The sequence below is a fragment of the Melospiza melodia genome, chromosome 4, assembly GCF_035770615.1.
Source record: "Melospiza melodia melodia isolate bMelMel2 chromosome 4, bMelMel2.pri, whole genome shotgun sequence".
NCBI classification, from domain to species: Eukaryota; Metazoa; Chordata; class Aves; order Passeriformes; family Passerellidae; genus Melospiza; species Melospiza melodia.
This window is the reverse complement of record NC_086197.1, coordinates 11,167,217-11,180,827: the sequence shown is the minus strand read 5'-3', so window position 1 is coordinate 11,180,827 and position 13,611 is coordinate 11,167,217. Positions and strand designations below refer to the sequence as shown.

The 13,611-nt window shown below is 47.0% G+C and overlaps 1 protein-coding gene across 1 annotated transcript in view; it reads right to left on the bottom strand.

Moving 5' to 3' along the window:
- CACNA2D4 (calcium voltage-gated channel auxiliary subunit alpha2delta 4) overlaps positions 1-13,611 on the bottom strand; it is a 119,521-nt gene extending 105,910 nt beyond the window's left edge. Inside the window, exons 1-5 of the mRNA XM_063153863.1 lie at positions 13,505-13,611; positions 8,728-8,809; positions 3,658-3,774; positions 2,116-2,175; positions 407-569 (exon numbers count right to left, since the gene is read on the bottom strand). Coding sequence (XP_063009933.1) covers positions 407-569; positions 2,116-2,175; positions 3,658-3,774; positions 8,728-8,809; positions 13,505-13,611 — 529 coding nt within the window. The remainder of the gene's footprint in view (positions 1-406; positions 570-2,115; positions 2,176-3,657; positions 3,775-8,727; positions 8,810-13,504) is intronic.

The window sequence follows — 13,611 nt, the reverse complement described above, 5'->3', positions numbered from 1 at the left end:
GGCATTCCAGGAAGTCTGTGCCTCTCAAGTACTTCAGCCAATGGGGAAAGAGAGAAGGGAAATGCACCAGGGAAATTGGGATAATAAGGAGGTTGTGTCCTCCAAAAATTTGAGAGACCCTAGGGGAATATCCCATGGCCTCTTCCTGCCTGACATGGAGGCCTGTCCACCACGAGAGGTTTCCCAAGAGCAGATTGTACCTAAACCTGTCACAGTGACAGCACAGACATGACTGTCCCTTAGGACAGCAGCTTTCCAACCCTGCCTTTTTTTTTTTTTTTCCCTCTGTTGTTATTTTTCTATTCCCATCCTTGTTGTTATTTTTCTATTCCCATCCTTGTTTCCAGAATTGCTGCTGATAATTTCCACACCACCCTACCATCAGTGAGAAGGCAGAGGCCATTACCTTTGTTATAGACATTGGTGGGCAGCTGGATATCACTGTAGGTTGTGTTCACCAGCAGGTTATTGAAATGCTCATTTGGCTCCAGAATGAATTCATCCCCAAGCTCCACGTAATTGTCATTTTCATCCTTATCATTAATCAGGAGAGAGTTGTAGTAATCAAACTGTTGATGAAGACAATAGAAAAAAGACAAAGAGCGAATAGCACAGACTATTACCAGCACTGTTTAAAACAAAGAGGGGACATATGGAGAATCAGGGCTTCAAAGAGGATCAAAATGAGCCACAAACAAGCTATTACCAACTGGAAGTGTCAAGCTGCCCAAATGATGGTTTCTGGCCACTTTGTTTGTTGCTGTCATATGCCCACATGACTGAAAGCACTGTCACTGCCAGGAGCATTGCTTAAGAACCACTGCAGAGCACAGGGGCAGGGTGGCAGCCTCCTGTGGCCCCTCAGCTGTATTTAGGGGATTAGCTGGAAAGGTGAAGTGTCTTATGGGGTCTGGCTCCCAGGTTTAGCACAGGACACAGCAGTGCTGACCTCACTCAGCCTGTCCCTTACTGAGTTCACTGCTGGATATCCAGCTGGGATTATCCCCTCATTCTGGCACTCCAAATAGCAGGCACTCATTGGGAGCAAAGGACCAAGCAGAAGGTGCTCAAAGACAATGAAGTGTCCCCCCACCCATGTGGGTCATTGGGGATTTACCATCTACAGTCACTTTAGTACATCCAGGGCATTCTTTGTCCTTGGATAACCTATGTTTTTAAGATGCTTTTGCTGACTTTATCTGAGCCAGGGGTTACATAAGGATTAGTGTTCAAGCACTAGCAGCACCCAGAGGGTGCAAATGGAGTGTGCAAATACAGAGTCATGTACCTCAACTCACCCATGCCCCTTACTGTGAATGCAGCTGACCAAACTAACGTGGCTAATGGGATTCTTTAAAAAAGGAAAAATAAAAAGTGAGATGAAATTAGTAACTAGCTTGATTTCAAGGAGTGTTTTCAACTTTCCTGCAACTGAGACATGTACTTGCAGGGGTAGCCTGTCCTTCTGCTGAGCTGTCTGTGCTTGTACTGTGGATAGAGAATTTCCTTCCACAGCCTTTTCATTCCAGCTCCCCTCAGCAGCAATAATCCCACAGCTTGGCCACAACAAACAGTTATTAACAGAAAGCCAATTATCCAAATTGATTGGACAGCACCAAACTTTCACCTTAAGGGAAGTCCTGACGAGTGGGTGTCTGTCTGGTACAGAAAAGATGATGGGAGCTGTTAAGAAAGATGGTGAGAAACTCAGTTCATTTGGATTAAGATTTGCTGTGGGTATTTGTAACAGCATCCTCCTCATTGTTCATTCACACTTAATTTTTAGCTCATTTTCCAGTCAAGTAACCCACAAAGTGCCAGCTAATTTGCACTAAAACATCACATAATGACAGTGTTGGCCAGTGCAGTAAAAGTAAAGCCAATAACATCACTCAGCCCAATGTCTTCCCAAATCCTTCCCCTCCCAGAGCCACAGGGACAAATCTTTTTGGCGTTCCTAGGTTTGGGATCTGCCAAGGATATCTCTTATTTGCAGCAGTCTCTGAGTGTCCTGCAGACAAGGCAATTCCTAAGCCCAGGAACCTGGTGGGGATGGGTTCCTGGCTGTGCCCTGAGGATGTGTGCCACGTTTGCCACTGACCAGGATAAACTCACCTCCAGTGAGGAGTTGTACTCATGGTTCAGATCTGCATCTTCTGCTGCTTCCACCAGCCTCTAAAGCAAGCACACAGAAAGGAAGGTGAGTGGGTGCTGTGGCAAAGCCCTCCAGAAGTTCTCCCAGATGTATCAGTGATTGCTTCCTTCACCACAACCACGTCTGGGGTTATAAACTTCCTTCTTTCCCTCCTCTCCTGCTGACCTGTCATTCTGTGCTACAGTTTTACAGCTTGGAAGGTACATTATTTGCAGCTATTTATTGCCAAGTGTATTCACACCTACTTACTCCAGAGTCCCTGCTAAACCCCAGAGCAATTTTAGATATCACAGGACATATACAAACAGAAACAGGTCCATTTAGAGAAACAACAGACAGATTTAATTTCATTTTCCATGAGCCCTTCCAAAAAGCCATGGGAAAGGCATTTCAGCCCCATCTTGATGTCAGTATCTCATCAAAGGAAAAGGCCTTGTGGGAGTCTCAGTCTGGTATTGTTACTGAGACAAAGACCATGACTGGATTTTGTAAAGGGCTCAGCGATGCTGTGGCCATTTATAAGCTTTTACCATTTATGGAAGGCAATAAAATCAGTCAGTTTTCTCCAGTATGATGCTTCAGGGCACTAATTCTCAATTGGTACAGACTGGGAAGGGATCCAACTAAACACGTACATGTTTTCAAGGTTGCACAATCAGCAACAGTCTCAGCAAAACTACATTTTGCTCCCTCACAAAGGATAAGGCAATGCAAACACTGCAGAAGTCTGGCTAAGAATTTAATGTTATTGGCCAAAGCTGTGGGACTAAATATGCCCACATTTCACTTGGAGATTCAAATGATGTGTTTCTGGATGACTTTTCCACATTAAAAGCCTTAAACAGTCAAGGCTCTGTGACTACAGAAATATGCTTTTCATAGTAGGTAAATACACAGGAATATGATAAATCCTTAGATGCAGGAAGCAAGGGGGGCCAGAACGATTACCTGCTCTGATCTCCCACACTGCAGCAGCTACAGACCCCTTGCCACCTCCTCCACACTTCCCCATGTACACAGCTGGAAATCCAAGCACTTTCCTTGCAGCCTGTGCTCAGGAGGTGCAGAAATTCCCCTTGAGCCACACACACAGCTGAAACAAGCCCCTAGTCTTCAGCAGCCAGAGTGCACTATGGAAGGATGAACTGGATTTTTCACTTCTGAGAGGTTTTCTTCTCCCCCTTTTTAAACAGCTTGTCTCCTAAAAGAGTGTTCATTCCCTCATATTTATTCCTAGACTTTGTTTTTGTCTTATTTTCTAATTTGAGCCGAGGGAGAAGCCAGCATCCCCTTGTCTGAACACCCACATCCTCCCACCAGTGTCTGCTTAAAGCTCAGCGTGAGCAGCCAGCTGCACCAGCAGGCTCCTGCCTGGGCAGGGGAGTCCTCACACAACCCCTGCACCCACACACTCCTGGTGCAGGCAGAGCCCTGTGCCTGCTGCTCTGGGGCTGGCAGGACACAAAAATTCCCTCCCAAAGCCCCAGAGGCAGTGGTCATACCTCAACAGCTTCCACCTTCCTGCGGAGCATGCTCTCCATCTGCTCCGAGAACTTCTTCACCAGCTCCAAGCCATCCACCTCCTTGATCTTCAGGGTTGGCTCCACATCTTTGTACTTCTACCCAAGGGAAGGAAGAAAATCCTGCTGAGCAGGAGGTTCTTAAGGAGGGGGATGAATCTATCATTGCTAGCTGGGTATTGTCTTTGTATTGAAACAAGTGCTCTGATTTTATCACCTTTCATCTCTGCCTTTCCCCCTTTTCCATCTGCAGATTTGAGGCCATAACTCAAAGCACTTGGACCAAGTGAAAACAACTGATCCAACTGTGAGCTTGTGGCTGTAGAAAGGAGCAATGCACCTGAAGCTATGAGTGCCTAAAAGTTAGAGAGAAGCAGAAGGCCAACTTTTAAAAACCCAAACCGTGCACTGACATCCACAGCAGCTTTATACATATCACACACCTCCAGCTCACTCAAGGCAGAGGGAAGAGCAAGGGAATGGAGCTGTGTGCTGTCACTGCAGCTCTTCCTATGCCATGTGAGCTCTGGGGCACTGCTGGGGAGATGTCCTGGCTGTGCTGCCCCAGAGCCACCCCATCTGTGAGGGAACTTGCCAGGTCTCCAGCAAGAAGGGCCTGCTCAGTGCTCACAGGGGAGACTGGCAAGAAAAGCTGAGACAGAAAGGGATGATGCCACTTATTGGGTACCCAGGATAATAATTTAGGCCAAGAGCAACACAGAGGCAATTCCCAAAACCTAGGAATTATGAGCATGGCTACTTGCTGCTGCCTCCAAGAGGAGAGGTGCTATAATGAGGAGGATCTAGATCTGACAGCTTTAGAGATAACCAGTTTATTCTCACCATGTTTCATATAACCTAGGAATTTAAAAAACCCAAGAGTACATCTAAACTGTAAGCATAATTTGCTTCCTTAAATCTGTTCTTTTAAGATTGGCTAAAATGGTCTTTATTTCTCCTTTGCAAAAAATCCCTCTGCTAACAGAGATAGCCAGAAAGAAAGATTAATGAAACCTGTGAAAGGATGCAAAACAATTAACTTATTTCAGAAAAGACAGAGCCTTATCTCCTGAGCAATCTGGAAACTCAAAGGCAACCAATTGCAATTCCCTGGTCCCTCATCATCAGTTTTGTCTGCAGTGTGTACAGCCCCCCCTCCATCCTCACACTGTGTTAGCAACAGAGCAGCAATCTCAGCCAGGGCTGGGCAAAAAAAATGATGTGGTTAAAAGGGCAAGGAGATGGCAGGGGCTCTAGTGACACTTCTGAATTAGAGGGAAGCAGCAGGGAAAGGACTTTGCATGTCTTTAGGGTGAGCCCGTGGAGTCCCTTTTGTTCAAGAAGCTCCTTGACCATGCAGGAGTGAGCACAGGCAGAGGCAGAAATGCCTCGAGGATGGGGCAGGCTGAGGAGGTCAGACAGAAATAGCAGCAGCATCCAGCCCACAGCAGGCATGGCAGGGAGGCTGCTCGCTCTGTCTGGCATGATTAACAGCAAGGGTTTTACTGGATTAAAAATGCCAGGCCTCCCATCCCCTGGGCTGGGGAGCTGGGACAGGCAGGGGAAGCAGGAGGAGGAGGAGGGATTGAGGAGGAAGGTTGGGGTAACCACACTGCCAGAAGAGAAATGTGCAGCACAACCCCTGACCACGGTGCCTGGCTGGTGAGACACTGCAGCACACCCCCAGCTGGTGTCTGTCCCTTCAGCTCTGTGTCACAGCTCTGCCAGCACTGAGGTGATCTCTGCCAGGCTGGGCTTTAATCAGGCCCTGCTGGGGGAGCAGGGTAATCTCTCCTGGGAAAGCTCACCAAGGGGAGTACACATGGGCAAGCAGGCACTTCACAAAGTGACCTGCCACAGTTACCCTATAGCACAGCCTCAGGTAAAAGCAACAGGGCTTTTCCCTCTCTCTGTAAATTTTTTAATGTGCTTTTGACATACTCACAAGCAGATGTTACTGGGGTAAAAGTAATAATGAGAAATGAAAACCAGTCTGCTCATGGCGTGCACATCTCAGGCCTGAGATCCAGCCAGAGATGGGAAGGAAAAAACCCAACACAAAAAAACCACCCAACTTTCTGCAAAGTTCCAGTTAGCTAAGGAATACACCAGTTTTGAGCTCAAATACTATCTGAGCTTTTTTCCTACAAATGAACCAGCAAACCACTACGTGCCTGTATTCCTGCCCTGGAAATCTCTGCCTATTGATGACTATTCATCCAAGATTTTCTAATGGTGGGCAACAGAGCTGTGATTTCAATCCTGTCACCAGACACCATGGCTGGAAGTCAGCTCAGGTGCATGTATTGGCCAGGATTATCCTGTACAACCTGTGCTTGGGGTTCAGGCTATCAGATCATTTTAAGTTACAGAACAGGAGTCAGGCTTGGGAGAACTGGCTGAAATGATCTGATGTTTGAAATGAGGCCAAAAAAGTTAGCTCAGCTCTAACACAAAACCTTTCCTTATTCATCTAGCACTTAGCATTCCCCTAAAACAGCAGGAGCAATTCATTAAGATTCCCCTTCTGCCGTGACGGGGGTGGTGATTTAAAAGTAGAATATCCAGAATTCAGTATCCTAAGTTTTATCTGTGAACAGAGATATGTCACCAAGTATATATTCTTGTTCCCACCTCCATAAAATCCAGCCTATTGAAATACACAGTACTGCATTACTCACTGCTAGTGGAACTAAATTAAGAGTGTGAAAGACATTCCTTTCATCTTCACCCAGGAAAATGTCTTGACTGAACTTCTCAAGTTTGTCTGTTCTTTGCATGTTTTTTGGGCTTTCTAATAACACCAAGGCCAAGCTGTGATGCAGGGTAAAAGCCTGCCCTTGGGGATTCAAGGGATGTCTGTGATCTCACCAGGCCTCTGGGAATGATACAGCCTGGTAGGAAGTCAACTACTTGAGTTTGCAACATGATTTTAGGGTTCTTCTGGAGGAAACAAACAAAAAGTCCAAAGAAAACTAAGCAAACTGAAAACCATAAAAGAAAGTTTATGCCAAGTATTAAAGACAAGGTTTATATGCAAAGCATTCAGTAACTGAAAAATTATGACTCTCACAGCTACAATAAGCTGGTTACTTCAAGACCATTAGGCACGAGGGAGACATGAAATAAGATCCAAACTGAGATGACAGCACCTTCTGTATTTCCTCAGAGACAAAATGTCTGTTGACTTAAACAAGCACTGAGAAAAGAATCACCTGGACCTCTGCACTGTGCTCCCCCCACTTCTGCTGGTCTGGGCACAATCCTGCATGCAGAGAAATATCTGATGTGAAAAACAGGTAATAGCCCAAAAAAGAGCAAGGTGTCTGGGGAGCAGGTAAATCCATGCATTTAATTTTCAGACTTTGGAGTGTTTGGCTCCCCAGGCCTAACATACCAATGAGATAATCTGCATAAAGTTATTTAGGATCTGCCAGGGTGCATGGAAATGATATTTATTAGCAAAAGATCTGTCTGCATCCACTTGTAGTGCTGGAGGTGCCAGGGATGCAGTGGGAGCCCTCTTGGGATAGTCCCTGCTTTGAGATAAATTGTGAAGAAATCCTACCTAAAGAAAAGGACTGAAGTGAGTGCTGGCTGCTTCTCCCCTATTCCCTTATTTCCCAGGGAAACAACAGGAGATAAAAAAGCTCAAGAAGTTAAAAGATAAACTTGAGCTGCTTAAATTGCTTAAGTCAAGTTAGGGCAGAACACAACACCACATGAATTTAGGAAATGATTTTTTACTGGAGTGTTCACAGAGCAAGGCTACATCAAGCTCATCTGTACCCCTACTCAAAGTGACATTTTCCTTCTGAGTCACACACACTGGGAGCTATGGCTTGGGGACCCCAGGGGACAACAGGCAATGCAGAAGCATCATCAAAACTGCTAAAAGCCCAATTTTTGCATCCACATCCTGCTGCAGCTGCCTCACAGTTAGTGCAAGAAGTACCTTTATCAGGGCTGACAGCTTTTATTGTAGGGTGACTCTCTCCTCCCAAGAAAAGCTGATGATGAGCACAGACCTCAGTGATGGACGCTGAAAGCCTGTCCTGGTCAAACCTAGCAAAGTGAGTGCTGCAGGATATGATCCCTTACTCCAGCAAAGAGCAGCACTCTGGGGACAGGGAAACAGGGCTTAGCAGTGAGGCAAGGAATGTGATACCCAAATCCTGTGTTGTGCATGGGATGTGAGTGTAATTGACAATGGTAATATGAGGACAGAAGTCAGACACCTAAAAGGTGTAAGGGAAAACTCATGGCTTGTGTCAGAGAATCAGAGAAAGAGTAAAAAACTGGATGGCCACAAAGTGGAAGTGTGCATTCCTCTGGATACAGCAGGCACCAGTTCCCCAGAGCAGCACTTGGGAGGTGCAGGGCAGAGATCCCCAGGTCTGAAAGAGAAGCAGCCATTCACCACTGACCTAAGGAAGCTTCTCTACAGCTGCAAAAGGGACCATTTGTTTAAAGCCCCTGAAGCTACACCCCTGAATGCTGCTGGAAAGTTTAGTGCAGTAGTGCCTGTTTGGTGAACAGGCCAAGCAAACTCTGCCCCCCTGGCTTCCAGGGCAGCTGCCTGAGGCAGAGTCTTAATGGCAAAATGCAAAGAATTGATAAACAAGTGGCTGAATACAGATGAGGAAACAAAAAAAAATAATTAGTGTCAGCTGGAGAGATGCAGGAGGGGATGGTGGGGTGAGTGATGAGTAGCAGAGAGACTTAGGAAAGGAGGAATGAAGGGTCAGCATGGAAGAGCAGGAGGTGATCATCAGAGGGAAAACATGAGGAGTGCTGTTAAAAAGTATTTTTAACAAAAAGTGATACAATTAAGTGGTGCTCAGCAATGGCTGATGAAAGCGGGGAAGGCACTGAATGGATCTCCCTCTCCATCCATGGAGAATGGCCACAGGGCACCACTCTGGGCTTAGGGATATGGAGCTCCATGGTTTAAGAGACAGCTGCACACCAGTGCCTTGTTCTATCCTCCACCCTGCGAGGCACACAGGGAGGTGACACAAAGCAAAGGGAACCCTCACAGGTTTTGCCTACCTTCTGCAGCAGGAGAGAGCCTGAATACTTAGTCACAATGGAGTATAGCTCCCCACCAAAGGCATCTGCCCAGGACTTCACCCTAAAAAAGGCCAAAAGAAGGAAAACCCGTGTTAATAATTCCAAATCTGCAGAGGTGGTCAGACAGACAGCTGGTTAGACTGCAGAGTTTTCTTCAGACAGGTAAAACTCCATCATCCTGAGTACAAATCCCTCTATTTCTCTAAACCACTCTCCCACAGTGGCAATGTTTTGTCCAGCCACACAAGCAGCAAGGAGACAGTGCTGCTCTTGGACATTCCACCCAAGAGACTGGAGAGCAGGGAGAAACACCGAGTTCTGCTGGTCTTGAACTTGTCCCACCTAACTTTGGATGTGGAAATTTGGTCTTAGATGGCATCTGAGCTCCTTCTGTTGCTAGCAAAGAGAAATAAATTGCTTTCTGCAGACACCTATTCATCTCTCTTGACAGGCCCTGGGGTGAAGGGCTAGACACTCAGTGCCAAATCTGCTGAAGAGAAATAAGTGTCAGGACTTAGAGAAGGTGCCACAATTCACCCCTTGCATTCAGCTCCTCCAGCAGAGCAGGCCACAGACTGATGAGCCAGACAAATTCTCTGCTCTCACTGGTGGTGCAGCTGCTTGATAATGCCACAGCTGATTATGCACATTGTCACTGTAAAGCACCCCCAGCTTGTGCCATCCTGGAAATAATGGATGGCAGCGATCCCACATGGAGAACAGTCAGATGTTGAGGAGCAGCCTGAACACTCAGCCATCCAAATCAAAAGAGATGGCTCCCAGAATTGACAGAGCACTTCATCAGCACTTACACAAGCAATGCCAGGCAGCTCCCTCAACAAGGATTCACTTAAGAGAGATTTATTTAATGCAATGAGTGGCCCTCTCCACTTACACTTCTTTATGATAAGTGCAGAGTCTTACCTACAGCTTCCAGGGGAGTTCTTTGAGTCCCAGGCAGGCTTTAACCCCAGGGCCTGATTTCCCAGAGCATTGCACCACAAATAACACACCAACACAGAGATGAGCTCAGGAGAAAAGCCAGCACAGTAATGGTGGAATAATCACAGGAGCTCACTTCTGCCTAGGAAAGCCTGCCTAAACTCCCCTCTTGCACACAGGAACACACAGGCTTTTTTAAACACATAGGGGATGATTTGGAGCAAACACAAAGCTTCAGCTCTGCACCTCTCTCTACTGCTATAAAAAAAGCATGAGAGAGTGGGTGCCTTTTAAAATCAATCCTTAATTGGCAATGAGGCATTCATATTTAACCATTCAGTGTGAGCTAGCACCAGCTAAAGTCAATTTCTTTACTTTTGCTTTTTTTCTGCATTGTGCTCTGCATCTTATTTGCAGAGCCAGAGCTTTTATCTCACCATTTCATCCTTAGAGAAAAAAGCACACAGATATTTTCTAGGAGACCAGGATTTATTGGGCTATATCAGAGTTATTCTAGCAAGCCTGGAATAAAAGAGGAAACAGGGATCCCATGGGATGCTTTCCTGTTTGTTGTAGTAGTGACTAATCATTCCCTTAGATATGAGGATCTCTGGATCAACATTTAAATTGATGCCCATCTGCTCCTACTGGCTTTGCAAGTTTTATGTACAAGATGTTTTGTGCTGAATTTAACAAATATTCTCCAGTCTCCTTGCCTTTTACTGTAGAAAAAGAAAACCTAAACATGAAGGGATAGTAATTTCAGCAGGGATGTTTATTTTTCATTTCTCTCCCCATTTCTCTCCCCTCACCTCTGTTTTGTGTCATATTTATAGTGTGCCCCTGCTCCTTCCAGCCCTCAACATTCTTCAACACAACAGGGTGGAAGAGTCTGTGGTGTTAATTTCTGATTAGTTGAGCAACTTCTTGAAACTTCCAGTAACAGCAGAACTTGAATAAAAACGGGGTTTGTATAGTTTTGGGATGTCTGCTCTGGCTCAGGAACTGTTTTTGTTTCTGGTCTCAAAGCAGAGGAAGAACGAGGCACAAAGACAGGGGGACCAAAGAGAAGGGCAGAGACTGGCAGCTCTGGAGGACTGGCTGGAAAGTTAAGGGGCACAGAGGAATGAGAGGGCTCAAAAGTCTCAAATCTCTGTGTTACAGGGCTAAAGTTTGTGTCATTAAACATATCTGGCGGCATTTCATGGAAGTTGCAAAGTAGGAAAGTGAAGAGGCAGAAATACACTGGCATTTTCGTATTTAAAAGACAATTATTAGCCAGGGAAATGAGCAACCTTAGAATACTGGGAAATTAAGGGCAGCCTGATGAACTTAATTTTTTTTTTCATAAACAAGCAAGAGAAAAGGTCAGTCTGAAATTCATCAGCTTGCAGAGACATTTCTTTTAATTGAAGCTGGCTCTGTCCAGCTCAGGAGTAGGTGTATGAAGGCAACAGGAGCAGCCTAAAGAGGCCACACCAAGTTGATCTTTGCCTCTCCCACCAGCATTTCCCAGTGTTCCACTACCTTAAGAAGAAATCAGCCCCAACTCCTGCCTACACCATGGCTGGTGGATGAGCAGGGCTGCGTCCAGTGGGGGAGAAGAGGTGCTTTGTGTGCTGAACTGGCACCCCAGAAGCACGGCTAGGAACTGACTGAGCAGATTTCTGCACTGCTGGAGTCAGAGAGGAACGAGCTGGCAGTGATCCAAGCACGATGCAGCAAAGCCAGACAGGGCTTGGGGAGCAGCACAGCCCGACTGAGCCTTGTGTCACCTCACCCTGCCTGAACCCAGCTGCTGCTTGGAGGGCTCCGCTTCTGTGTCCCCCCCAAAATGTCCCTGTGTAACCCATGAAACAGAGCCAGTTTCTGCTGACTGACTTACTCCCTCTGGGCCTCTGGCCAATGTATTTCCCTGCTGAAATTTCATTTCAAAAGGGCGACTTTTGTGTTTTGGTTAAATTCATGAGTGGATTTGAAACACCAGGGATTAATTCAGCCATTGCTCTGGTTTTAGTACCAGAGGAGAAAAGCTCTTTTTCTATTGTTTATTCTTCATTCTTGCACAGGAATAAGTTCCAAATTGTGCAAAGTGACGTAAATCTCTTTTTTTCAGTATCACATTATAACAAAACACATCAGAAAAGGTTTTGGTCAGAGATTGTCTGCTTCTAATCCCTGCTCTTGTATTCTGTGGCAAGAACAGCAAAAAGGACAGGCTGGCTTCTAAATGCCATAGGCTTCAATGCCAAAAGGTATTCCTATGTGGTATTTATCCTGGACATGAAAAGTTGATTTGCTTGGTTTGAAGTTGGCAGAAGTTGGATTTTATCTTGTGTAACCTCTGTGTCCTTTCTGTGCAACCCAAATCAGAAGCATTTTTGCTGGGGAAGGGCTTGATAGTGCAAGAATAGAATGGGCAGCAAAGTTTCCTGAGACCCTCCTGGATAATGTCAGTGCAGCTCCTGGGCAGATGGGCTGGATTGGTGGCACATCTCTAAGTGCCTTATTGGCAATTTTTGAATAAAAAACATTTCCACAAATGCAGGAAAGGGCTTAAGCTGTCTTGAGTTGATTTTTCAGATGTCTTCTCCTCAAACTGGCTGGCAGAGTTGTCCCCTGTCCAGACCAAGCTGCTGTCCTGCACCCACAGCCCTGTCCCAGCACCCCAGAGGCTGCCCCACAACGGCTTTAACCAACGGCGGCGCTGACATTTCTAATCCTTAAAGGATTTAACTCGCCCAAATCAGCTTAACAAGGTGAAGTTTCTATAAACTGGGGTGCTGAGAGCTCTTGGGCTCCTGGGGGGCTGCCAGGGCTGCGTTGCTGGCGGGGAGCTTTCCGGCAGTGACGGTGCTGGATGAGCCGCTCGTCACACGGACACACGCAGGCCTTGGAGCGCTACAAACCCAAAGTCTGCAAACCAAAAACCCCAAAAGATGCATCTAGAGTCCTTGCATGTGCAGTGCATGCACAAGCCACGGCTGGGTGTGCTTTGTATCGCAGCTCAGCTTCTCATTCCTTCTCTCTGGAGCTCTGGGGAGGGCCATTACGCCTTTTGTAGAGAGGTGGAGCCAGCACCAGCAAGAAGTGCTGAGGCCTCTTTCCTCCATTCAGCCTCGCTCGCTATCATCCTCTGACAGCCACAGGTGAATAAACACGGCTGTGTGCTTTACCCAGGCCCTTTGCAGCCAGCACTGATCCAGACAAACGCAAGGGACCAGAGCTTCGGAGCTGCAAACCTTGCTCTGCACAAAGAGGTGTGTCACTGCCCCAACACCTCATGTGCACCTTCCCCAGCCAGAACCCGGCCAGTGCTGTGCATCCCTTGGGTGTTCCTGGCATCTTAAAACCCAGCAGTGCCTTCTGAAACAACCCCGCTCAACTGGGAGCTGCCAAACTGGGGCCACTCCCGTCTGCCTCCATGGTGGGATCTCTGCAAGTTTTGCAGCAGCGGCAGCGAGGTTTTACGAACGTGTCTTTAAACTGGTTTCGCCTTCTGCTGCCCAGTGCATTAAAGGAGAGCATTAATAGATGTCAAAATACTTAACTAAAGGAGATGAGTATCATTGCTACTCTTGAGGAGTGGGAGGAAGAGGCATTGCATCTTAGCCTAGACCTGGACACAGAACTGGCAGCTCCCATGTCTGTGCCAGCCCCTGGAGCCATGTGTCCCCCTGGAGCCATGTGTCCCCCAGGAGCCATGTGTCCCCCAGGAGCCATGTGTCCCTCAGGAGCAGCCTGTCCCTGCCGCGCCTGCCATGCCGGGGAGGCAATTCCCACCCGCACCGCCCATGCACGCAGCAACACTCACGTTTCCAGCGGGATCTTCGTCTGGGCCCTGGCCCAGGGCGGCAGGCAGAGCAGACAGAGCATCATCCACGGCACGGCCCAGGGCCCCATCCTGCAGGCACCGGCCAT